Raw genomic sequence first — 26,109 nt, 5'->3', positions numbered from 1 at the left:
ATACTGGTTTGGTGGTGATGAACTCCTTCAGCTTTTTCTTATCTGTGAAGCTCTTTATCTGCCCTTCAATTCTGAATGATAGCTTTGCTGGGTAGAGTAATTTTGGTTGTAGGTTCTTGCTATTCATCACATTGAAAATTTCTTGCCACTCCTGTCTGGCCTGCATAGTTTCTGTTGAGAAGTCAGCTGACAGTCGTATGGGTGCTCCCTTGTAGGTAACTAACTGTTTTTCTCTTGCTGCTTTTAATATTCTCTCTTTGTCTTTTGCTCTTGGCATTTTAATTATGATGTGTCTTGGTGTGGTCCTCTTTGGATTCCTTTTGTTTGGGGTTCTGTGCGCTTCCTGGACTTGTAAGTCTATTTCTTTCACCAGGTGGGGGAAGTTTTCTGTCATTTCTTCAAATAGGTTTTCAGTATCTTGCTCTCTCTCTTCTTCTGGCACCCCCATAATTCTGATGTTGGTACGCTTGAAGTTGTCCCAGAGACTTCTTACATTATCTTCAACTTTTTGGATTTTTTTTTTTTGCTTTTTGCTTTTTCGGTTGAGTGTTTTTTGCTTCTTTGTATTTCAATTCTTTGACTTGATTTTTGTGTTCCTCTTGTCTGTTTTTGGGTCTCTGTATAATATTTTTTATTTCAGTCAGTGTATGTTTAATTTCTAGTTGGTCCTTTTTCATATCTTCGAGGGTCTCGTTATATTTATCGGCCTTTTCTAGGATATTCTTAAAAAGCCTTATAACCGTAGTTTTGAATTCTATATCCAGTCCTTTGTTTTCCTCCATTTCTTTCGTTTGTGATCTGATTCTTTGATGCCGCATTTTCACTGCTTCCCTGAGTTGGTAAGGTAGAATTGTGTGCTAGGTTTCCAATACGCCCAGTGGGTCTGCCTCCCCAGTTAACCTGAGGTGGACACTCTTGGTGCACCCCTTTGTGGACTGTGTGTACAGCCTTGTTGTAATTAAGTCTTTATTGTTGTTGGTATCACTGGGAAGAATTGACCTCCAGGCCAGTTGGCTGTAAGGATCAGCTGTGTCTATGCTGGGAGAAGTTCGGTGCTGGAGACAGCCTTATTGGATTAGACTTGCCAAATTGCAATAGCCTCTGTGCTCAGCTTGGATGGGGTGGAGTCTCAGTCTTGGCTTCCCGTCAGCCTTGCCCTTGCGCGCACATGCGCGCCTTCAGACTTCTGCCTTCCCGGCTCCAGAGTCTCCGCCCGAGAGTGCAGACTCCCCCCAAAAGAGCGTGGGTCCCCAGGGGCTCGCCTGGAACTGGGGTCCAGTGCAGTCAGAACTGGGGCTCAGTGCAGTCAGGAGCCTCTGACTCCCATCCACTAGGGAAAGCCTGTGGCAACCTCCGCAGCCTTTGTGCGCACTGCCACGCGCACGCTTTCAGTCCTCCGCCTTCCCCGGCTCCCGAGTCTCCGCCCGAGAGTCCAGACTCCCCCCACAAGAGCGTGGGTCCCCAGGGGCTCGCCTGGAACTGGGGTCCAGTGCAGTCAGAACTGGGGCTCAGTGCAGTCAGGAGCCTCTGACTCCCATCCACTAGGGAAAGCCTGTGGCAACCTCCGCAGCCTTTGTGCACACTGGCATGCACGCGCTTTCAGTCTTCCGCCTTCCCCGGCTCCCGAGTCTCCGCCCGAGAGTCCAGACTCCCCCCACAAGAGTGTGGGTCCCCAGGGGCTCGCCCGGAACTGGGGTTCAGTGCGGTCGGGGGCTTCCTTCCCCCTTCCGCCAGAGAAAGTCAGCCGGGCTCTCAGCCACCCTTCCTCTCTGCGCGCACAAAGCCCCTTTGCCGTACCTCCAATTCTCTGTGAGCTTTTCTCTTTCCTTCTAGTTGTAGAATTTTCACTCAGCCAGCTTTCCTGTGGTTCTGGATGGTGTTCGTTCTGTCTTTTAGTTGTAGTTTTGAAATTGTTGCGCGAGGCAGCAGTTTAGGTGCTTACCTATGCCGCCATCTTGGTTTCTCCCTCAATGCTTCATTTAAATGTGCCCCCTGATTTCCCAATTCCAAGCTCTCCTAACAGAATAACGGCAGACTATGCAAGAGCTGCAGCTGCTTCTATGATGAAGACTAATAATCTTCGCTTACCTTGAATGATCACTTACTATATGCCAGCCTCTGCTCTACCAGGAAGTGCTTTTGCTTGTTAACTCATTGGACCTTCACACTTCAGAGATAGGTCCTTTCTGGATCAGGAGGCTGAGGCATGGAGGGATGACCTTGCCCCAGGCCTCCAACTCCAGAACCTATGCTGTATTGCCTCAATGATTGAAGGCACCATCTCAGCAACCAAAGAGAGGTGAGATTTTAGACCAGGTTACCAAGATGCAGTTGTAATGTGGGGGCAGTGTAAGAAGCAGGGACTTAGGAGGTCAGAAGAGCTGCTTCTGATTACACACACACAATTCCGTATTATCATATAAATGTAAAGAGAAACATTTTAAATGATGGGCTATGATGTCATAAGTATTGAAAAGTAGATATGAGGCTTATGTTTAGGGGTCATGTCATGGGGAAAAAATGTCATTCAGGCCCTGGCCAGTGTTGCTAAGTAGTTAGAGCATTGGGGGTTTCGGGTTCGATTTCCGGTCAAGGGTACTTACCTGGGTTGCAGGATGGATTCCTCAGCCCTGATTGGACATTTGTGGGAGGCAACCAATTGATGTGTCTCTTTCACATCTATGTTTCTCTCTTCCCCTCTCTCTAAAATCAATAAAAACATATTTAAAAATTTTTCCAGTGGTAAATTCTGTTGTGCATATTTTACTGCAAATAAAAACCCACTGACCTCCCAGTATATTTAGAAATAAATCCAAACTTTGCATCATGGCAAGCAAGAGCTGTGACCTGTACCCTTCCCCCGGTGTGGCTTTGTTGGTTAGGTGTCATCCTTTGCACTGAAGGGTTGCCATTCAATTCCCTGATCACAAAGGAGGGTATGCAGGAGGTGGGGACCTTGCAGGAGGCAGACAATTGATGTGATCGCTCTCACATAGGTGTTTCTCTCTCTTTATCCCTCTCCCTCTCTCTAAAATATCTAATAAAAATCTTTTTCTTTTTTTTTAATGTCTCGTCCTTACCAAGTCCGGCCTGGGTATCCATCTGCAACAGGCACTTTCAGCACATCTTCTGTTTTAGTTCCTTTGTAGTGCTTATTTGCAATACAGTACGTTGTCTTATTTATATACTGGCTTATCACTAGCCTCCCCCCAATTCCCACCACTCAGAGGTAAATTCTAAGAGGATTCCTTTATCAGTTTTCCCTGCTATATCCTGACACAAAATAGTTCCTAGTACATGGTAAATATTTACTAGATTTCTGTTAAAGAGATCAATGAGAAAGCAGATAGCACTGACCTTGGTTGGCAGTGCTGTGCTTGGACACACTGTGCCTGCTTCTGCTCCCCGCTCCCTGGTGGCACCTCCTCTCCAGCTCCACCTTCTCTTTGACCCACCCCTCCCCAGTACTGGTCACCCCTTGGCCTTCACACGCTCCCACTCCTGACTGCCCCTTGCCCAGCAGTCAGGCTCCCTGGCTCCAGCTATCTGCTTGAAACCTCTGGGACTTACTTGTTCACAGCTCATATTGGCAGTCACTGAGCCATGCAGATACTATGGCAGAAACCTCTCATGAGTATCTTTCTTCCCAATTCCAAGGTCAGGAAGCAACATTTTCTTGCTCTTTAGCTTGGTCCCAGCTCCTGATCAGCTCTACCTGGGAGCAGATGTCCAACAGGTCTTTAGTAACCGGTCTCCTCCTACAGGTCACACTTTACACTATTTACAAAGACATCTTTAAAAAAAATTTTTTTCTTTACTGATTTTCAGAGACAGGGAGAGGGAGAAAGATAAACATCAATGTGCAAGCAGAACATCAATCGGCTGCCTCCTGCACACCCCTACTAGGGATCAAGCCCATAATCTGGGCATATGCCCTGACCAGGAATTGAACCAGCAACATCTTTGGTGCACGGATGACGCCCAACCAACTGAGCCACACCAGACAGGGCCAAAGGCATCTTCTGAGAGTACCTATCAAACAACCCTGCTTCTGCTAAGAACTTTCTCTGGCTCCTCAGGGTAATCCTTAAGCTCCTCTGCTGGGATCTGTTGGCTCTTCCAGCTTGTCATCCCCCTCATTGCTGCATCTTCCGTTATTCATTATCTAGTTTTTTCTTTTTAATTGGTTTTAGAGCCCTGACCGGTTTGATCAGTGGTTAGAACATTGGCCTACAGTCCAAAGGGTCTTGGGTTCGATTCCCAATCAAGGACACATATCTGGTTGCAGGCTTGATCCCTGGTCCTGATCAGTGTGTGAACGGGAGGCAACCAATCGGTGTGTCTCTCTCTCCACTCCTCCAGTCTCCCCTCCACTCTCTCTAAAAAAATCAATGGGAAAAAAATTATACTTGGGTGAACATTTTATAAAATTTGGTTTTAGAGAGAGGAAGGCGGCGGGGAGAGAGAGACATCTATGGTTGCCTCCTGGATTCACCCTGACTGGGGATGGAATCTGCAACCTGGGTATGTGCCCTGACTGGGAATCAAACCTTCCACCTTTGGTGTATGAGTACAATGCTCCAACCGAGCCACGCCGGCCAGAAACTTTACCTAGTTGTTTATGTTTCAGTCATACTACTGTTCCTTATACAGGTCTATCCTGGTTGGAATCTTTCTCATCCTTCAAGGCTAATTTAAACCACTTCCTCCAGGAAACCTTCCTTGTTTCAGACCTGCCGAGGTCTCCTTTTGGTCCTCTTCACAAACTATTTTGTACTGATTAGAATAATAATAAAACCAGGTGTTTATTAAATACTAATATGCAAGGTAATCTTTTACATTATCTTACTTAATCCTACAGCTATTTTATGAGGTAGGTTTTATACATGAAGAAACTAAGGCACAGAGAGGTGACTTGGGGGAAGAAGTAACTTGCCTGAGACTGCACAGCTAAAAAGCAAGTGAGTCAGGATCTGCGCCCAGACAGTCCGGCTCCAGAGACCAGGCTCTTACCTTTATTCCACACTGTGTCCATTTTATAGCCTTTTCATGAAACAAGGCTCCCTTGCTGCTCCCTTTGCCTGAAAATCTCCCCACACAGCAATTACCACCTAGTGCTATGGGAAGCACAACCCTCTCCTCCAAGATGCAGTTCCTGGTATATCGCCAACCAGGACGGGTTAGGTGGTGCCTCTGGCACATCCTTCATCACAGCCGCGATCAGGTCACTCTTTTCTGAGTCAGCCTGTCCCTGGAGCCCAGCACAAAAACCCAGAGGCCTCAGGTGTTGCTTGTGAATGACAGCATGGAGTCAGCCTTCCTCAGCCCAGGATTCCCTTATCACCTAGCTGTCTCTCCAGCAGAAGGTCACTGAGTGTTGGCTGTACCTTTCTGAGTGAAAGGTCACTGGCTTTGGCAGGGCTCCGTTTTCCTGTTGAGATTCTCCCAGACAGGCATGGTTGGGCCCTGCATCCTGAGGAGCCACCCCGCCAAGGGGAGGCCTCTCTCTGGCTGGGAAGTAAGGACCAAAATAACTTTTTAAAAAAAATTAATTTATTGATTGAGAGAGAAAGGACAAGATACATTGAGAGAAACATCGACCCATTGTTCCACCTATCCATGTATTACTGGTTGATTCTGGTAGGTGGCCTGGCCAGGGATAGAACCCATAACCTTGGCATATTCGGACGATGCTCTAACCAACTGAGCTAGCTGGCCACAACCAAAAAACCTTCCTGTAGTTGCTGTTGTTTGCTGTCCTGCTGGCTTCCTGCCCAGATCTCAGCTCTCACCTCACTCTCACCTGAGCGGGACCTGTGTTCTACTGACTGCTCAGAAAAAGTGGTAGAAATATTTGGGCTCTGTGTCAGTTTCCAACTTTGCTGTCTTAAAGCAATGAAATGTTGAAAAAAATCACTTAATCTACGAGCCTCAGTTTACTCATCTGCAAAACATGGCTATTGATATCCATGTCCTGCCTCCTTAGCCTTTCTGAAGTGTAAAATGTCCATAATTCACTCTTTCAACACATTTATTGCACATTTACTATGTCATACATACTATATTGTTTAAATTTCAGTCTTCACAGTAACCCTTTCCCTTGAGGTAGACATTAATAATCCTCATTTTACAGATGAGGGAGTGAGGCTGGGGAGGGCGTGAGGCTGGGAGGGCGCCACTTACCAGCTGTGCCTGTGCAGAGACCAGATTGGTGCTGGGCTTCTGTGCTCTTTCCACCCACTCCCACTCCCGGGCTCCCTGCTGGTGTCAGCTAGCCAGGCTTGACCACGCCCTCCATCGGGGCCCTTTCCCCAGGCCTTAGTCCTCAGCATTTACCTCTCATGCAGATAAGCAGCAAGGGTGGTTTTTGAGACAGGAAAGATCTTGGTTGCACCTGCTACTGAAACAACACTGAGAAAAGTCTAGCGTCTCACTCATTTTTTAGAAAAACGGGAGAGGGGTGTCAAGTTTAATCTAGTTGAATCTTTACAGGCACTTTCCTTTTTACATGTTTGAAAACCTGAGGGATCCTGGAAGGAAGCTCAAGGGATGAATTTGGGTTCCCAAGTCCCTGATTTAGGAGTCAGGGCCCAGGCAGTCCTTATCGCAGAGGTCAGGCTCAACCCCACACGTGGGAGCCACTCACCCGCACTCCTCAAAGATGTCTGGGTAGTGCCGGAACAACACGGGCGGGTCCCGGTCATCCCGAACCGGGGCCTGAGGCACAGCCCGGATCCCAGGCCTCCGGCCTCTGCGGCCCCCAGAGCAGGAGCGGTGGGTCCACTGGTGCGCGTTCACCGCGAACTTCCTCTTGAAGCGCATGCCACACTCGGGGCAGGGGAAGGGCCGCTCGTCCGAGTGCATGCGCTGGTGGCTGACCAGCAGCGATGGGTAGGTGAAGCGGCGACCACAGTCTGCACACGCATGGCGCCGCTGGCGGACCTGCGAGCCCCGGCTGGGCATCGGGGCTGGCGGCGGCGCCCCTGTGCGCGGGTCCCAGGCCGCTTTCGTGGGCGTGGGTGTGGGCGTGGGCGGCTGTGCTCTCGCCGAGGCCTTGCTGAGGGCCCAGTCAGGGTTGTGTTTCACCAGCTCCCCGGGCCTATCCTTCCCAGGAGTCTTTCTGGGTTCCTTGGCTCCTGGCACTGCTTCGGGTTCCTCTTCCTTCTTGTTTGGGGCACCTCCTGGGAAACAAGAATCAAGATACATTTTAAAACACATTTGCTAGACTGTCTCAGGTTATAGGGTGCTTTTACTTAAAGACGTGCCAGAGAAATACTACACAGTGATCAACACACAGGCTTTGAAGGACAGTAAACAAGTCCAAATCTTTTAAGCCTTGGTTCCTCACGTGTCAAATGCGAATCATGACCCCTTTACAAGGCTGTTGGAACGATTAAATCAGTGGGAGCACGTTAAGCACGTAGTAAATGCTCCACGCGCAGTAGCTATTATAGTGTTTTCTCCGTTTTCTGTGGGGTAAGAGCTTTAGAGAGGGACCCTATCTGCTGGAGGTAACTCTGCTAGGGACGGGAAGGGGAGAAGAGCCAGGCTGTCGTTGCTGGGCATTTCCTCATGTACTACTTCGCTTTGCTTGAGGAACGTGAAAGGCGTATTTGAAGTCACATCTATTCTTAGGGGATTCTAGTTGGTCCTGAAAAAGGGAGAATGGGTGGTGTTTCTACCACAAGGACCTGGAAACCTGAGTGTTGAATTTGGGCTCCTGAGTTCCCTACTCTGGTCTCAACATGATGACTCTCAAGTTCTGAAAACTTTGTACCAGGTCTGCCTCCTTTCCTCTATTACCCAGCACATGGCTCCTTCATTCCTTTAGGGATGCTGGGAGTGGGGATCTGAAAATAACAACATTGCTAGACAGGAAGCCCCGAGTGCCAGGTGGGGGGAGACCTGGGAATCCCTCACCTCGCATAGCTCCTCCCACGCTTTCCCCCTCCTCAGGATCCTGGGCGGCAGGGCTCCAAGCCTCACTCCCCTGTTCCATCCAAGAGATGAGGTCTGGTTTGGGGCCTGGGAATCCTGGGAGAGAACGGATCACAGTGCAGGCCTGAGAGGCTGCCCTGGGAAGATGGCATCCCCCTGCCAGGGTGAGGGCGCGTCCTCAGAACTTAAGTTCCACGTGGATAAGCCTCCATGCTCCCTGCCTGCAGGAAGCGGACGCGGGTGGCAGAGCTCCCACGGGGCACCTGAGGCCCTGGGAATAGGCGGTGGCTGGTGCTGTTGGTGGGATAGTGCGCGATTAGGGCTCACAAACCTCCGAGTCCCTCTATCATCTCTGTGAACCCCAGTGAAGGAGGAGGGGGGCTCCGACCCGGCCTCACCGAGCGCGCCCAGGTGGCCGTAGGTCTCCCGCATCACGTCCCGGTACAGGGCCCTCTGCGCGGGCCGCAGGCACCCCCACTCCTCCGGGGAGAAGTACACGGCCACGTCCGCGAAGCTCACGGACCCCGGCTTCTGGCAACCAGGCCGGGTCGCCCCAGCTGTCAGCGCCGGGAGCGGGGCTGGGGGCGGCGCCATGGGGTCTCCCAGCCCCGAGCTGCGGCCGCCGGGCCCCCAGAGCCACCGCCTCCCCGCTCCCGGCTCCGCCTCGCCGTCCGCAGGCCCGCTCCCCAGGCCGCGGCCCCTCCAGCCTGGGCGTCCGGACGCCGCCGAGGGAAGCGAAGTCGCAGGGACTGGCTGCTGGGGACTCGGGGATTCTGACAGGGACCCACCAACCCCTCGGTGTTTATTCACTTCTTGGCAGCGTGGCCATAGACACCCGAGTGACCCGGAAGGTGCCTTCCGAAAACAGGGCCACATCCTGGCTTCAGCTGTCGCGGCCGCTCCCTTGATCACATCAAACATGGCGCCCGTCTGCCTTCTCAGTCTCCTCGTCCACTTGCCCTCAAATAAAATGGCCGCTTTTAGGGGGAAGACGGAACGGAGGGGAGTCGTGAGGGAGCCTTCTTGCCTTCAAGAAAGATGGACGGGCCGCGGCGGGCAGCACCGCCCTTTGCAGCGGCCCAGCGGCGGTGATTGGCCCGAGCGCAGGAGGCGGCGCCGCGGGCCGGGCAGGCAGCCGTTGGGGAGGGGCCCGCGCCCGGAGTTCCGGTTGCCTGGCTCTGGAACCGATCCGGACCAGCCATTTGTGGAGTCCGGGCTGGTGAGCCCGACGGTCTTCTCCCCGCTTCTCCCGGCGGCGAGACCCGGCGCCCAACCCCGCGGGAAGCCGCTCACACCCTGGCCAGACGCGGAGACACCGGGTAGGAAGGCAGCCGGGCCCAAGGCTGCGGGGCCACCCACTCCTTGCGCGCTCGGCTCGGCTCCCTCAGCGAGCGAAGGAATGTGTTTGCTGAAGTTCGAATTGGAATGGGGAAATTGTTATATATTTTCGTTTTTTTCCAAATGAATTAATGCATATGGTTTTTAAAAAGTTTTTGTAATGAAAAAATCTGTTCCCTGTACCCTTTCCCTCTAGTCTCCAAAAGGCAACTACTTTAAGCTTTTTATTAATTTTAATTTCATTGTATATACTGTAAAATGCACAGATCTTCAGTGTAAAATTGGCCAAGTTTTGACAAACATATACAACCATATTAACCATCAGTCACCCCCAACAAGATATAGGACATTGACGTGACCCCTGAATGTTTCCTTCTGCACAATTTTTTATTGTGGTAAAATACACGTCACATAAACCATTACACATCAGCCATTTAAAACTGTACAATAGCCGAAACCGGTTTGGCTCAGTGGATAGAGCGTCGGCCTGCGGACTGGAGGGTCCCGGGTTCGATTCCGGTCAAGGGCATGTACCTTGGTTGCGGGCACATCCCCAGTGGGAGGTGTGCAGGAGGCAGCTGATCGATGTTTCTCTCTCATCGATGTTTCTAGCTCTCTATCCCTCTCCCTTCCGCTCTCTGTAAAATATCAATAAAATATGTTTAAAAAAAAAAATAAAACTGTACAATACAGCCCTGGCTGGTTTGGCTCAGTGGATAGAGCGTTGGCCTGCGGACTCAGGGGTCCCAGGTTCGGTTCCGGTCCCGGTCCCCGTCGGGGGCATGTGCCTTGCTTGCAGGCAGGTCCCCAATGGGGGCGTGTGCAGGAGGCGGCTGATCTGATCGTTGTTTCTCTCTCGTGGATGTTTCTAACTATCCCTCTCCCTTCCTCTCTGTAAAAAATCGATAAAATATATTTTTTAAAAAACCTGTACAATTCAGTGGCATTTAGTACATTTACAGTGTAAACCAGTCATTACTTGCATCACCCCTCATGGAAACCACCTACCTACCCATTGAACAGCCACTCCCATTCTCCCCTTCCTGCAGCCCGTGACAGTCACTAATCTGCTTTCTGTCCCTATAGATCTGCTTTTCCTGGATATTCCATATCAATGGAGCCATGCACTATGTGTGGCCTTTCCTTCTGGCTTCTGCCTTTAGCATGTGTCAGTACTTCATTCCTTTTTATGGCTGAATAATATGCCATTGCATGGCTATATCCTACTGCCCATCTGTTGATGGAGGTGGACATTTGGATTTCCACCTCTTATCTAGTACTGCTTTGAACATTCGAGTTTGTCCCATAGGTGCCCCAACGGGGGATTGGACCTGCAAACTTTTTTTTTCTGCAAACTTTTTTTTTTTTTAATATATTTTATTGATTTTTTTACAGAGAGGAAGGGAGAGGGCGAGAGAGTTAGAAACATCGATGAGAGAGAAACATCGATCAGCTGCCTCCTGCACACCCCCTACTGGGGATGTGCATGCAACCAAAGGTACATGTCCTTGACCAGAATCGAACCTGGGACCCTTCAGTCCGCAGGCCAATACTCTATCCACTGAGCCAAACCAGCTAGGACTCTGCAAACTTTTTTTAAAATTATATTTTTATTGATTTCAGAGAGGAAGGGAGAGGGAGAGAGAAACATCAATGATGAGAGAATCATTGATAGGCTGCCTCCTGCACGCCCCCTACTGGGAGAGAGCCTGCAACCCCGGCATGTATGTGCCCTTGACCGGAATCGAACCTGGGACCCTTCAGTCTGCAGGCTGACACTTCATCCACTGAGCCAAACTGGCTAGGGCTTCATGCCTTTTTAAAAAAATTGTGGTAATGCATAACAAAGTTACCATTTTAACAATTTTTAAGTGTACAGTTCAGTGGTATTAATACATTCATATTGTTGTGCAACCATCACCACTACCCATCTCCAGAACTTTTCATCTTCACAAACTGAATCAATAATCAGTATATTTCCGCCAAAACCGGTTTGGCTCAGAGGATAGAGCGTCAGCCTGCGGACTGAAAGGTCCCAGGTTCGATTCCGGTCAGGGGCACGTAACTTGGTTGCGGGCACATCCCCAATAGGAGGTGTGCAAGAGGCAGCTGATCGATGTTTCTCTCTCATCGATGTTTCTAACTCTCTATCCCTCTTCCTTCCTCTCTGTAAAAAATCAATAAAATATATATTTAAAAAATAAATAAATAAATAAATAATCAGTATATTTCCTTTCTTGTCAACTGTTGTGGTTTTTAAAAATTGAAATATATTTGGCATATAATATTGTGTAAATTTAAAGTGTACATGTTGATTTGATACATTATTGTATTATAATTGTCATGATCACTTTGCTTTCCTTGAATTTTCTAATTTTTTTCCTCATAATATCTGCCTTTTCTGCTTTTTAAAAAATATATTTTATTGATTTTTTACAGAGAGGAAGGGAGAAGGATAGAAAGTCAGAACATCGATGAGAGAGAAACATCGACCAGATGTGCCCTTGATCAGAATTGAACCTGGGACCCCTGAGTCCGCAGGCCAACGCTCTATCCACTGAGCCAAACCGGATTAGGGCTCTGCTTCTTGAACTTGTTGCAAATTACTTAGGACAGCATCAAATCTCAAATCCCCATTTTCCCCCTGGGGAACCTTCTCCTTAGAGACCTCAGTCCTTTCTTTCCAAAGTGGGGTCAGCCTCAGCTGCCATGCAGGGTCTTCCCTTCCTGCTCTCCTGGGTGTGGCCTCTCTTTCCTACACTCAACATCATCCTGTATTTTAGTTAAGATGGTTCGTCTTAATGAATTGTGGCATTGGACCGTAAGTACTAGATGTCTTCATCCCCATGTGTGGAATATTGCTGTAATGAGTCAGGATGCCAGACGGCATTTGTTCAGCATGGGGTTGGTCACTGGAGATAACAACAAGACCTACAAGGTCTCCATTGGCGGCAGCCCACAGTCTGGTCTTGGGACCAGTTCTTGCTTGGCTCTCTAGCACATGCTGAGTCTCCCCTTTGTGTTCAGGAATGTCCTTTGCTGATCAAGCTAGTGCCTTTTTGGTCTTTATATTTTCTGGTCATACCCTTGCTGGGTTTGTTTGTTTGTTTGTTTGTTTGTTTGTTTGTTTTTAACCAGGAATACTTTCTGGCTAAAGTGTGACTTCTGCTGATTTAGCTTCTACAGTCATATACTTATTTTGTAACTTTATTTTTTTTATTTTTTTATTGTTTAATCTTCCCAATTAATTTATTTTTTATTAAATTCTTTATTGATTAAGGTATCACATATTTGTCTTCATCCCCCCATTCCCATCCCAAACCCCTCCCCACGCATGCCCCCACCCCCCTGTTGTCCGTGACCACTGGTTAGGCTTATATGCATGCATACAAGTCCTTTGGTTGATCTCCCCCCCTTACCCCCCTCTCCTACTTTCCCTCTGAGGTTTGACAGTTTCATCGATGCTTCCCTGTCTCTGGGTCTGTTTTTGTTTATCAGTTTATGTTGTTCATTATTTCCCCTAGATGAGTGAGATCATGTGATACTAGAAATACACTTATAAGAACCGAAAATGAGACAAGCAATAATGGTTATGCTGGGAGGCAAATGAATCAGTCTGTAGTGAGTTTCTTTCTGGGCCAACAGTTCTTTTGAGTCCCAATTTCAATGTCAGACAGTTCCTTATGTGTACATGTCAGCAATGATATTTCAGTTCTGGATGGTGGACAAATGGTGGTGATGCAGGTCCGACCCTCTCTGGTTTGGTCCTGGGCAACCTGCTGCGACGCACAGCTGCTGACTGCTAGTATGGCGAGGCATTGTCAGCATCTTCCATCTCTGGACTGTTTCTCTTCTGTCTTCATGGCTGGAGCAGTCCTGTCAATTCCTCTCTGTTGCAGGAATCCACATTGTCTTGGAGGTGTTTTCTGAAAATATACAAACATATTCTCGACCAAAAGTTAATAAAGGAATCTTTTCTATAAATTTGACTTGGGATCCTTTTTCTTTTTTTTGCCCAAACGATTTTCCTTTGGCTTGTTTTGACACCATGTGTGTTTTTCATGGGTGTCTTGTGCTGCTGAGCAGTGCTCCTTTGGAGGTGGAGGTCCCAGGGTCCGTGGGTCTGCAGCTGGGGTAGCAGGATTTTGGCTGGAGTGGCTGCTGGGTCGCGGGGCAGTTCCAAGGCCTGTCTGGGTGGTGGTGCTGATGAGTTCCTAAAAAAGGCCGTTCTCCCCTTCAAGATGGCGTGGGCTCCGTGCTAGAGTCCCGCCCTCCGGGGAGTGCCCGCAGCAGTGGTCTCTCCTTGTCAAGGAGAGCCTGTCTGCCAGCCGCTGCTGCTCCTGCGCAATTTAACTTTCCCTCACTCACTAACACACACAACACGCACATCCACACACTCTCCTTTCATACCCTCACTCACTCACTTCCTCTCCCTCACGTCCGTCCTGCCAGCCGCCATCCCAGACTCCTTATTTTGTAACTTTAACTTTGAGTTCTGGAGGTGCCTCATTGCACTCATTATGGTGAATAGTGTGGAAATGGAGTAAGGAAAAATATGTCCTCAGGAAAGAGTATACTTTTAAACAGGAGGATCAACTTTACCTAAAGAGATAGTATAAAGCATTTCACGTGAACCAAAAAATACTTTTGTTTACTCAGGTACTATGTTGTAAATTGATTCTCTTTGCACTAGGGACGGAAAAGACTTATGAAGAGGGAGCTAAACAACAAACTGTTAACTAGTCAGATTGACACAAGCTTTCAAGACTAAAACTGTTCCATTGTAAGTGGCTGAAGTCATGTGGCTGTTTTTCATCCTGCCAATCATAAAAATACAAAGATGCTCTTGCTTTCAAATTGCTTTATTGCCCACCAAATTGTAAATATTTGTTCAAGAATTTTGATCAGATAATTATGGAAGTTATAAAATATACAGGAGATAATTATGGTTCATAAATTTTACTTGTCAATAACGGTACATCTGAACTTTCAGGGAGAGCTAAAGTTTCTTGTATATAAAGCTCAGTCTTACTTTGAAGTATTTAGGGGTGAAGTGTAATTTCTGCAACTTACTTTGAAATTCATTAAGATGGATAAATGAATGGATAGAGGGATAGATGTACTGACATGTGATAAAATAAATACAGCAACATTAAAGAATCTAGGTTAACTGCAGAATCTAAGTGATGGACATGAGTATTTACCATAAAATTCTTTCAACTCTTTTGAACATTTGACAAATTTTATAATGTGTTGGGGAACAGCTCTGCTATTGGTTCTTCAAACTATAAAGACGTGTAAGGTACCTTCACATATTTTATCTCTGATGATCCTATGAAGGTGACATTAGCCCTATTTTACAAGCAAGACAACTAAGGTACAGAAATGTTGAATAATATGCTTAAAGCCACCCAGCTGGTGGGACTGAGCTGAACCTGGAGTCTGGGTCTACTAATTAAGGAGAGGCTATGTGGTGAAGTAAAAACAACACCCAGTTCCCATTAAGAATCATCTGGAAACCAAGGGTTCAGAGAAGCAGTCTTTTTCTCAAAGGTATTTGAGTTACCCCGTGCCACTCCTGGCATGCAGACATGCTTACTCTCACCCACCTCCTTGCTTATTCCTTCAGCAGTGTCTTGTTCTAAAGTAGGGCAAGCATATCTAAATGGGTCAGAAAGACATCGGAATTGTTGACACATTATAGAAAAAATTAGACTGAAGATACTATGCTTGATTTCAACTCTTAATTACAAGTAATTATTATTATTTTAAATATATTTTATTGATTTCAGAGAGAGGGAGAGAGAGAAACATCAATGATGAGAGAGAATCATTGATTGGCTGCCTCCTGCACACCCTATACTGGGGATCGAGCCTGCAACCCAGACATGCGCCCTTGACCAGAATCGAACCTGGGACCCTTCAGTCCACAGGATGACGCTCTATCCATTGAGCCAAACCAGCTAGGGCTCAAGTAATTATTTTTTTTAAGTCCCTAACATTATATATTTCCAGATGCTGTGGCCCAAGAATACCTTGAGAAGACGTAAAGTCCAGGAAACAAAACAAAACAAAAATAATAATAATAAAATAAAATCCAGGAAACATGCAGATATGTGAAGAAGAAAAAACACTGCAAACACTAATTCATAAATGTTTTGGGGAAAATTTACATTTATATTCATTAAGCTTAATACTTTTGCACACTGTGTGCAGAGTGAGCTTGGGGCAGGAGAGTTCCCCACCTGAAGCCTTTTTTTCTCTGTGGCCACCTCTAGATCTGTAAGACCAGAGTGCCAACAATGGCTTGTACTGCATGTGTCTGCCTGCCAGATATTTCACTTGCCCTGATTAAAAGGCAGAATCCTTGGATGAGCTTTCCCCAGTGGGGACAGGCCCAAAGTGTGCCCTCTGTTCCAGGGCATCTCTAGAGTGGGTACCAGCTCCTTTAATTGTTTTTCACATCTAAAGGACCCCATCTCTGAGGAACCGGGGAGATACAGGCCAGAATGCTCTAAGGGAGAGAAAAATCCAGAAAGAAAAGCCAGGTGAATGGTTTGCAGTGAAGTAACCCCAACTGGGACTTGGAAGTGGGAGCAGGAACCTCAGAACATGGGTTTAGTTCTCAGGCAGTCATTCAGATTGCAGCCTCCTCTTCCAAAGGACCTTCTCTGTGCCCCTCACCTCTGCTCATTTCCTCGCACAGAGCTTTGTTTCCCCTAAATGCCCACTTCCTTTCCTTACCCCACAAACACATAAGCCTTGCCTCTTTCTTTCCAGAGGAAACTCTAATCATCTCATTAGTTCCATCACCTAACACTCTTGAAGTAGATCTGGAAAGTACTAGAAATTAACTGGGGGATCCTGGCCTCCCAAAACAGGATTGGCTCTGAAAGCCCCACTACAGGCTGCTGCCACTTGGGCTCTTGTCAGAGGGGTTGACCCACTGACGGTCTTCCAGGCCATACTTGCGCTTGAAGCCTTCCCCACACTCGGCTAGAGTGGACGTGCTGATGACGGAGGAGAAGAGTAGGTAAAGCAGAGGCCACAGTCAGGGCAGGGGTAGGGCTTCTCGCCTGTGTGTGTGCACCTGTGGAGCCAGCAGAGAGGTACCTGTAGGCAAAACGGAGGCTGCATTTAGGATGCCTGTAGGGCTTCTCGCCTGTGTGCTTGTGCTGGTGGATGGCCAGCAGCTAGGGGTCAGTGAAGTGACTCTTGCAGTCTGGGCATTGGTAGGGCTTCTCCCCAGTGTGAGCCTGCCTGTGGATGGCCAGGGAAGCCCTCTGGCAGCAGCATCGCGCAATAGGCAGGAGTAGGGCTTTTCATCTGTGTGGATGAATTATGCTAGAGCAGGTACTTGTACTGGGAGAAACAGGTTTGACACTGGTCAGAGGAAGGACTGCTCCCCAAACTAGACCCACTTGTGGAGGGAGGGATGCCTGAAGTTGTAGCCAGAGTCTAGGCAAGAGTAGGGTGGTCTGTGGGTTGGCGTGTCCTTGAGCCACGGCTCAATGGAGCTCCACCTGAGTTCCAGTAGAGCTGTGGGCAGGCAGCTCTGTGACTGAGGCCAGGTGGTGTTCTGGATGGCAGCCTCTCCTTGAGAGGCACTCCCATGCTCCATCTCTTTTTGTTTTTGGACTCTTCAGCCCTTCTTTCCTCAGTCCCATCCCTGGATCCCAAGACAGGGAAAAGGATAAAACTTGAAACTTAGCAGCATGTTCCAGAACATGACCTGCCCTGGGAGGCAGCATGAATAGCTGAGTATATGACCCCATGGGAGTAAGGCTCAAAGATAGGGGTCTCAGCAGGCCCTGAAAGCTAGCCTAGAGTAAAAGCAAATTTCATTGTCTGGAGGTTAACACAGGAAAGCCCTGAAAACTGGAAATAAATGGTGGAGACAAAATAGTAAGCCCCTACTCTGTCTCAGGCATTGAGGGTGGTGATGGTCCCAGCCTTCATAGAGCTTACAATCCAGAACCTGTTTATAATCCTCTTGCAAAAAGGACATTAAGTGACCTCCCCAGGTGCCACTGAAGGCCATCATTATAAAGTCTACATGTGGACTGCTGTCTAGCTTCCACAGAAACACCTTCTGGGAACAGACATTTATTATGACACTAGAGGCCCAGTGCACAACATTCATGCACTGGAGGGGGTGGTCCCTCAGCCCGGCCTGTACCCTCCTGCAGTCCAGGACTCCTGGGTGGGGGGCTGTCAGCCTGCGGGCTTAAGCCTGCTCCCCCAGGGGTCCTTAGCACTGCTGCTGCTGCGCTCACCAGCCTTGAGCCCCGCTTCTGCATTGAGTGTCTACCCCCTGGTGGTCAGTGTGCATCATAGCGACTGGTCATTCTGCCATTCCATCAATTTGCATATTAGCCTTTTATTATATAGGATTATTATATAGGATTATGCCTGCAGGCAAAATAACTTTCCTTTTTTAAATCTCTGATGAATGGCATTATCCATTACACTGTGATCCACATAATTAATATCCAAAGGAACATTTGTCTTCATTATATCACACAACAAAAAATCAGATTACATGTGCTTCCCCTTATCTTCCTTGGAAGCTCAAACTATTTGGCATTAAACTGGGGTTGTCCAGGATGACTAAGTGGCACTGGAAGTCCCAGTGTTGCTGTTCTGTTGAGCCACTTGGCAGTGAGATGAGAACTTTTCTGGAGATAAGGAGCAGGGAGGCACAATGGGCTTTAGAGGGAGCAGTGTGTGCTGAGGCTCCAGTGGAGAGGAGGGTGCTCAAAGTTCACATACTGGGGTTTGAAGTGAAGCACCTGTGTGGCCTTTCCCTTTCCCTCGCCTCCGCGGACAGTTGCTAAACTCTCACCCTCCGGATCCTGGACCTCCACGCCTCCACCTCTCCTTCCACCCAAGAGATAAAAGCGGGTTTGGGGCCTGAAAATCCTGCGAGGGGAAGCATTGGGCTCGGCTGAGACCCGGAGAGGAGGGGGTGAGGCTGCTTCCTCACAGCGCCCCACACTTGCAGGCCATCCATCCCCCTTCCTACAGATTACGTCCCGGGGCAGGGCCATGTGCGCGGGTCGCAGACACCCCACTCCTCGGGGAGCAGTCCCCGGCCACGTCCGCGAAGCTCACGGCCCCTGGGCTGCCCTCCGTCCTCCGGCGTGTTGTAGAGCGAACGCGAGTAAAGACCACTGGAGTCCAGACCAAATTAAAATTTAGGGAGCCTTTATTGCCGGCCGGCGACTGTCCCCTCTCCACTCAGGGAGATCAGAGAGCAGCCCCGACCCTTTGTGTCCGACCGTATTTAAACCCACTCACTACATCCTGTTTTTTTTGCAGAGCAAACAGTCTAAAACAATTTAAAACAAAGCAGTTTTCCTTAATTAAAGAGCCAGCCCTATGTGTGCTTAGTGGTTATCTCACTGCTGGCCTTGAAAACAACACAGTTCTATCCAATTAAAAAATGCACCTGGCATGGCATTGAGAGTATGGGCATCTCTAGCCTCTGGCCTACAAGGTCAGACAGCTAAGTTTATCTTCCTCATTATTCAAGCAGGCTAGAAAGCAAAGTTATTTTTTAGAATAAGAGTTCGTCTAAAAAAACAGCAGAGAATTCCAAACAGTAGTTTTACAAAATAGGCGTTAGCCTTCTCACTAGGAGGAAGCATGCTCAAAAATTCCCACTCTCCAACATTCCCCACTGGTTTTATGTACATGAGTCAAATCATTGACTCTTTGGGGTCCTTGTTGGTGAGGGAGTTATATTGACCCATTAGGACTGTAAGCTTGATCTTAAGCCAGGTGTGTTGAAGCCATGTCGGGATCCTGTGGACCTTGGCTGCTGTGGAGGTGGTCCTTTCCAGGTAGGAGTCACTCCTTGGGTGGCAAATTTCTTTACCCAAACAGAGTCACCAGGGTGAAAGGAATGAACCGGATCAGAAGTTGGTACAGGCAGAGCGTCTCAGATGTGCTTCTGGATTGCTTCCTGGGTAGACTGTAAAGCCTGTAAGAACTTGAATAAAGACTGGTTATGGATTTCAGCTTTTCTAGATTAGGTAGATCAGGTTCTGGAAGAGTCACTAGAATCTGTAGAGGCCCCACTGGTTTTAGGGCAGCCTCCTGGGCAGCTTCATCTGTGGCCCAGTTCCCTCTTGCTTCTGTGGAGAACCCTTACCTTGTAAATGCGTACCTGCTATCAGTATAAATTGTTACTGATTTTTCTTTTGTCTACCAGAGAGCCTGAAACTGGGTGACTCGAGTGTTTGACATCCAGTGCTCTAGTGTGTTCTGGAGTAAAACCTCGACCTCATGTGGGGCAGTTAGGATTAGTTACTGCCCTAGGGTTAACTTATTTGCTTTTTCAATAAGCATAGCTGTGGCTGCTACCACCTGGAAGCAAGTATGTCACCCAAATGCAAAGGGGTCAAGTTTTTTTGGACAAATAGGCTACCAGCCTTTTCTAGGGGCTGAGACTTTGGTGAGTACCTCTTTGCCTATGCCCTTTGTCTCACATACGTAGAGGTGGAAAGACTTAGTTACATCCTATAGCGCTAGTTGGCCCATCGTCCCTGCTCTGCTCATGTCTGTCTAACTGCCTAATATATTACCTCAAGGATCCTGGCTCTGAATTCTTTTAGGGAAAATGGACGTTGAATTTCTTCTGTAGCTGCTTCGTGCTGAAGAGGGACGGAGTTTTATCTCAGAGCCAAGAGATCCTTGCTATCTGTCAAGGGACGATGAGGCCTGGGCCCAGAAGGAGGTGGGCTTGTGACCTGGCAGAGACAAACTGTAACAAATGGTCCAGTGGAAGGGAAAGAAAACATTTCAGTTTTAATGACCTCTATTGAAATAGAATTTTTCTCCTCAAAATTACCTCTATGTTTATCAAAAGAGCCAGATAAAGACTAATTTACCTATTGTATTTAATTTGGCCTGATTGTTTGCATAAACACAACAAGAATGATAACTGACTACCTTTGCTGGAATTTCATGATTGAATCATATTGTGCCCCGTAGGGCCAGGAAGCCACGCGAATCAGCTGCCATCAGGCCTGCCTGTAGTATCCACTGAGTTAGGTGAATCCCTCACCTGTAGTTGCTCTACCCGGGCCCATGCCCTAGGCTTCAAGGCCCATCTCAGCTCTCCTACTCATCACGGCTCAGAGTGCGTGGGGGTCCCGCAGGGACGCAGAGGCGCCCTTATTGCTCCCCTTGTACTCTGACCAACTGCCAGTGATGGTAGGGCATGGGCCTGATGCTCTAGCACCAGGTATTTTCAGGGCTACCAAGCAGGATACCAGACTTTCTCCTTGGCACTCTTATTGGCTTCAAGTCTTCAGAGTTCAGGCAGGGCTCTTTAAAACATGATACTCCAGTCAAAGTTTCTGGTTAATAAAACTACTATTAGAAACCAGTCTTATTGAATTTATGTAAAGAAATGTATTGCCATGATTTATTAAGCATTGCCAAATTTCAGAGGAATTATATAGGAGAAAAATATACTTCTGATTTTCCTTGTCAGTCCTTTCTATGGATTCTTCAGAGTAATATAACTGTCTTCAAATGACAAGGAGAAATTTAAAATGTGTCTATATTCAAGTAGACAATTATAGCTTTTCTTGTAGTAGGGTTCCCCCTACTTGACTTGTCCTTAAAATCTTATATGGTCTCTCGGGGGTGGGGGGGTGACATGCCCTCTCAGAAAGGACTAAGGGAGCTTTATTCCTTTACAGGGTCTCACATGTCATAGGACCTCACAGGGTCTGTAATTCCTGTAACAAAGGACTGGTACTCACCACTTCCCTCTGTTCCAAACAGGCCTTCCCCAGTTTCCTAAAGTTGAGGTTTGTGCCACACCTGACATGGGCATGGTCACACAGGCCTGCAAGACAGTATACAGGCTGCAAACTGTCTTTTAATAGAGACCAAAACCAGATGGGTATTTTCCTTGCCAATTTGGGTACCTGCCCTTTTGGCAACTGCATTCAAATCTGTAAGGTTAATGCAATATTATTAACACAATGAAGTACAATATTGGCACTGTGGCCACCTTAGGTAGCCAAATCTTCTGCTACCATATATGACACATGGTAGGGCTATACAAATACCTTAGGGAGGTGACTAAAGTCTATTACTGACCTTCGCACACAAAGCAAAATTGTCCTTGTCTTTCTGGAGTCATGTCCATGAAGACGCAGGCATCATCTAAGTCTATTATACAGTTTTCTGCAGGCCACTGTCAGGGCTGTGCATGGTGGCCAGTTCTTCTTTCTAGCCACAAACACAGCCTGTCTAATTTCCCTAAAATTTATTCTGGCACGGGAGAAAGTTGTTTTTTTGTAAACAGGCAGCTTAACCCCTACATAACTGGGCTTGGACATCTGCCTAGAAAGCCGAAATTTATAAGTTTAACATGTGGCCTTAGGTCCTTCCAACCCAGCAGGGTCTCTGCCATCCCTCAGTCAGACTCCTCCTCTCTTGGAGAATCTCAAAGTCCTGAAGGCTCCCCGGTCCAGGGAGAGTGCCTTTCCTTTGCTCTTTGACTTTAAGCTGCCAGTCCAAAACAGCCAGAGTTGCAGTTAGAAACAGCTCTGCATACTGCAAAGCGCTTCTGTGGCAGTGGCTTGGGTATTAGACCCCTTGTCTTCCCGCCAGTCCCCTTTGTGACAGAGCAGCGACCAGGCCTCTCCCAAGATAGTGCACTGCAAGGGGATCTCAGCCCCTCCTCTTCCAGCAGCAACAGGTACTGAACCCTTTCAGTACATTTGCAAACAGGGAGCTTTCACTAGCTCTATCTGCTGCTTTACAGATCCCGGGCTCGCTGCTCTATTCCTGGGGCTGCAGGAAGGCCAGTAGCAGTCACTGGCTCTGGTTTAACTGCTGTAGCCAGCAAGCCAAAGGCCTAAGTCTTGTACTGCTTGTTGTAAAACATTCATTACTCACTGGGCAGCGGCAGGGTAGCTCTAGTGTCAGGTAAATGTCTGCTGTCTCCCGCTTTTCTCACTGCTGCGGCTTCTTCTAGGGCCACTGCAGGCAGCTCCGGCATCCAGCCCCCCTTCTTTCACCTGGCTCTCGGGGGCTGAGTCTGCCTAGCAACCAGTTTTAAATCACCAGGGCAGCTGCGGACTTCAGCTCTGTTTCTCCTCCGCTTGGCTCCTGGGAATTTAGTTTTTTTAATGTATTAATTATACTTGCAGAAAACTTGCGACCTTGAATCTAGTGAAGTTCTGATAAGACACCTGGACCAGACCCCTACGCCACCAGAGCGGTCTGCAGCCAGTAAAAATCAACAAAAACCTATCTCTCCCTGCTTCATAATTAACTGCTGACCCCCCCCTTTTTTTCCGCATTAACAATTTACTCTGTCCTGAAACAAGGCAAATGGTCTGAGATCCTGTATATTTAGGCTTTTTACATTTAAGGATACTTTTTTCTTTCTGTAACTGTTGTTTTCCCTCATAGATTTTTCCTTTTTACCTTAAGCCCCTAGAGCAGGGGTGGGCAAACTTTTTGACTCGAGGGCCACAATGGGTTCTTAAACTGGACCGGAGGGCCGGAACAAAAGCATGGATGGAGTGTTTGTGTGAACTAATAAAAATTCAAAGTAAAGGAGCGAGGGGAGACCAAGAGAACCGGATAGAACAGCCGGCCCGCAGGCCGTAGTTTGCCCACGGCTGCCCTAGAGGATCTTAAATCCTCCTCCTTTACCATTCTTGATTTCTCCGACCATCCCCTCCCCACCCCGTCCAGTCCCCAGTCCAGTTGCTTGTCGCTCTTTCCAATTGTGAGTCAGAGGAAGACAATTCCTACAGAGGGGAGAAATAGAAACAGTGGGAGTTTCAGAGAAAACTACAGACTACCGCTGTAGCTAGCAGTCCTCCCTTTCGAAGACTGAGGCCCAACCTGTGGGGAAAAATGACTCTTAGCCTGGAAAGATAGGGAGGAGGAAGATAAGGGTGTGTAGGGAAATTTCTTGCGAACTGAAAGCCTGGATGGCCTCCTGAAAGAAATGATCTTTAATCCAGTTACAGATGCTATTAGAATCAGGATGAGAGAGGAAGGGAAACCCAGGTCATGTTCTCTATGAGGATCCTAATAACTGAAAACAGCAAGTCAAACAAATGTTGGACTATGATGCCACAGGCAGGGACAGAGCCTGTAAATCTCTCCGCCCCGCGGAGCTGTAAGCCCTGCCCCTGGAAGTCTCCAACCACCAAAAGAGGTAAGAAAGCCATAAATAAAAGTTCTTTGCTCTTTGAAATATCATAAATTTATACCTTTAAATTAACCCTAGGACTTTAAAATTTCAATTTAATACAGCAAATTCACAAATCAGAGCAAACTGATACCCTTACTTATACAAACAGAGAGAAAATTTTTTTATTAGTTAAATGGGCTGATTCCCTCCTACTGTGATAGAGAGCAAACATCTCTGAGAAAAATAACTCAGCAGCGCTGCTTAAGACGTTTGCAGACGATACAGCGGGTCCGCCCTATCTTTAACAAATTAAACAATAGAAAGAGATAACAAATACTCTCCTGTGTACAGCCAGAAGGCACAAAGTGGCTTTTGCTTCACACAGACCAGTTAATGAGCAGATAATTATATCAAGACAGACAAACATCCATACTCACACTCTCTCAGTAGACTAGCCCAGACTGGAGCTGAGCAGATAAACGAAACAATGCCCAACTCCCCAGACGGGAATGGGGGCACTCCCGGCACCCGTGCCCCAGAACAGAATTCTCGACCATCGACCACCGTCTTGGTGAGAACCTACCGGAGGAGCTAAGACTGTGTCCAGTCCCCCTTCTCTTTAGCAAATTGGCTAGTCCCCCACAAACAAACAGCAGAGTGAACTCATAATTCCTACATTCACCTCCAGAGTCCCACATTTATATACTAGCTAGTCCGAGTTTTTTACTTCTACCAGATATTTGCTCAGAGTTTAAACAGTCCACCTGATTCCTGATTAATTTGCCTGAGGAAGCCACATGGCTTCCAGGGAGGTGCTCAAGCTCCCCCTTCCACTCACTGGGATATGGGGAAGTTGGCCATTCTTGCTCACAAAATTTCTGTAAATCAAAAGCATTAACGGAGGCTCCGTAATCATCCGCTCGCCGCTTGAATTCCTGAAAATTTTTCAAAAGACATTGCAGGGGAGTACAGACAGAAGCACATGAAGCAGACTGACCCATTCTAATGCTAGAGACAATTAGACCAGAACAACAAAGACAAAGACAACCGACTGAGGATCGCCGGGCACCGTCGTGCGCCGGGATCTGGTCTCGGAAGTAGCGCTGCGTCCAGCCTTCCAGAGACCCCAGGGGCGCCCACAGAACAGAACCAGAACCAGAAATAAGTTTCTTACCGGTAAGAACCAGGTCCAGGTGGCTCCAATCAGAGCCAATCAGGAAATTTAGCAGGCGGGGTCTCCGACCTCTACCAGTCCCGGGGCTGAGGAACGTCTCTCAGAGATCTCCCCCTGGGATGAGAGTCCGGGGACCCCGGTGGGCTCCGGTCACAGGACCAGGCAAAGGCTGGTGATCTCGCTGGGGCCTCCAAATGTTGTAGAGCGAACGCGAGTAAAGACCACTGGAGTCCAGACCAAATTAAAATTTAGGGAGCCTTTATTGCCGGCCGGCGACTGTCCCCTCTCCACTCAGGGAGATCAGAGAGCAGCCCCGACCCTTTGTGTCCGACCGTATTTAAACCCACTCACTACATCCTGTTTTTTTTGCAGAGCAAACAGTCTAAAACAATTTAAAACAAAGCAGTTTTCCTTAATTAAAGAGCCAGCCCTATGTGTGCTTAGTGGTTATCTCGCTGCTGGCCTTGAAAACAACACAGTTCTATCCAATTAAAAAATGCACCTGGCATGGCATTGAGAGTGTGGGCATCTCTAGCCTCTGGCCTACAAGGTCAGACAGCTAAGTTTATCTTCCTCATTATTCAAGCAGGCTAGAAAGCAAAGTTATTTTTTAGAATAAGAGTTCGTCTAAAAAAACAGCAGAGAATTCCAAACAGTAGTTTTACAAAATAGGCGTTAGCCTTCTCACTAGGAGGAAGCATGCTCAAAAATTCCCACTCTCCAACATGGCGGCGCCACGGAAAGCCCCCCATTCTCCGCAGAGAGAGGCTCCGGGATTGAGGCAACCTAGAGCTTCCCTGGCTTCCTCAGAGAAGGTGCTCGAGGGCGCACAGTCCTGCCCCCAACCGAGCTGGCGCCGCTCGGCCTCAGCATCCTTCCCTCTCCGCCCGCCCGGCCGCACCAGGGGGCCGGCCGGCTCTCGGAGGGAGCAGCAGAAGCGGGGAGACAGTGCGCAGGGCTCGGCGGCGCCGCGGGGAAGGAGGGAGGCCGCGACTGCCCCCCCAACCCCGCAACCCCGGGCGGCCCCTTTGAAAGCGGTGGGTGAAGGGGCCCCGAGGCTGCGGGAGGCGGCGCTGACGGGCGGCAGGCTCTCTAGATCTGGCTTTCCCGGACCGGAGGTAAGAGGGGTTTGACCGGTTGAAGCTACTCCCCTCTGCTTGTTACGTGAAGCCTCTGACTGGCAGGTCCAGATGTCGGGGACTAGGAGTGAACGAAAGCCGAAGGTCGAGCCCAACCGGCATGGCTCTGGTTGAGCGTCTACCTATGAACGAGGTGGTCTCGGTTCAATTCCCGGTCAAGGGTACGTGTTGGGGTTGCCGGTTCGGGCCTCAATAGGGGGCGTGCAGGAGGCAGCCAATCAATGATTCTCATCATTGATGTTTCTCTCTCCCTTCCTCCCTGAAATCAATAATTTATCTGAAATCAATAAAAAATATATAAAGAAGGTATTTACTTATTAAAAAAAAAAACAACAACCCGA

General features: G+C 48.2%; 1 protein-coding gene across 2 annotated transcripts; it reads right to left on the bottom strand.

The window, feature by feature from the left end:
* Window positions 1-5,531: 5,531 nt before the first annotated feature.
* ZNF688 (zinc finger protein 688) lies at window positions 5,532-8,861 on the bottom strand. 2 transcript variants are annotated; one of them, XM_080677854.1, is made up of 3 exons: window positions 8,337-8,861; window positions 7,921-8,034; window positions 5,532-7,181 (listed from the first exon to the last, which is right to left on the bottom strand). In XM_080677854.1, the coding sequence occupies exons 1-3, from the start codon at window positions 8,857-8,859 to the stop codon at window positions 6,643-6,645; spliced, it is 1,176 nt and encodes a 391-aa protein (XP_080533980.1). In that variant the 5' UTR covers window positions 8,860-8,861; the 3' UTR covers window positions 5,532-6,642. The 2 variants fall into 2 exon arrangements, with proteins under 2 accessions (XP_080533980.1, XP_080533981.1); XM_080677855.1 differs by lacking the exon at window positions 7,921-8,034.
* Window positions 8,862-26,109: the final 17,248 nt, after the last annotated feature.

Source organism: Plecotus auritus, assembly GCF_963455305.1.
Source record: "Plecotus auritus genome assembly, chromosome: 7".
Lineage (NCBI taxonomy): Eukaryota > Metazoa > Chordata > Mammalia > Chiroptera > Vespertilionidae > Plecotus > Plecotus auritus.
Note: the sequence above shows the minus strand (reverse complement) of the source record. Positions and strands in the feature narration are given on the sequence as shown.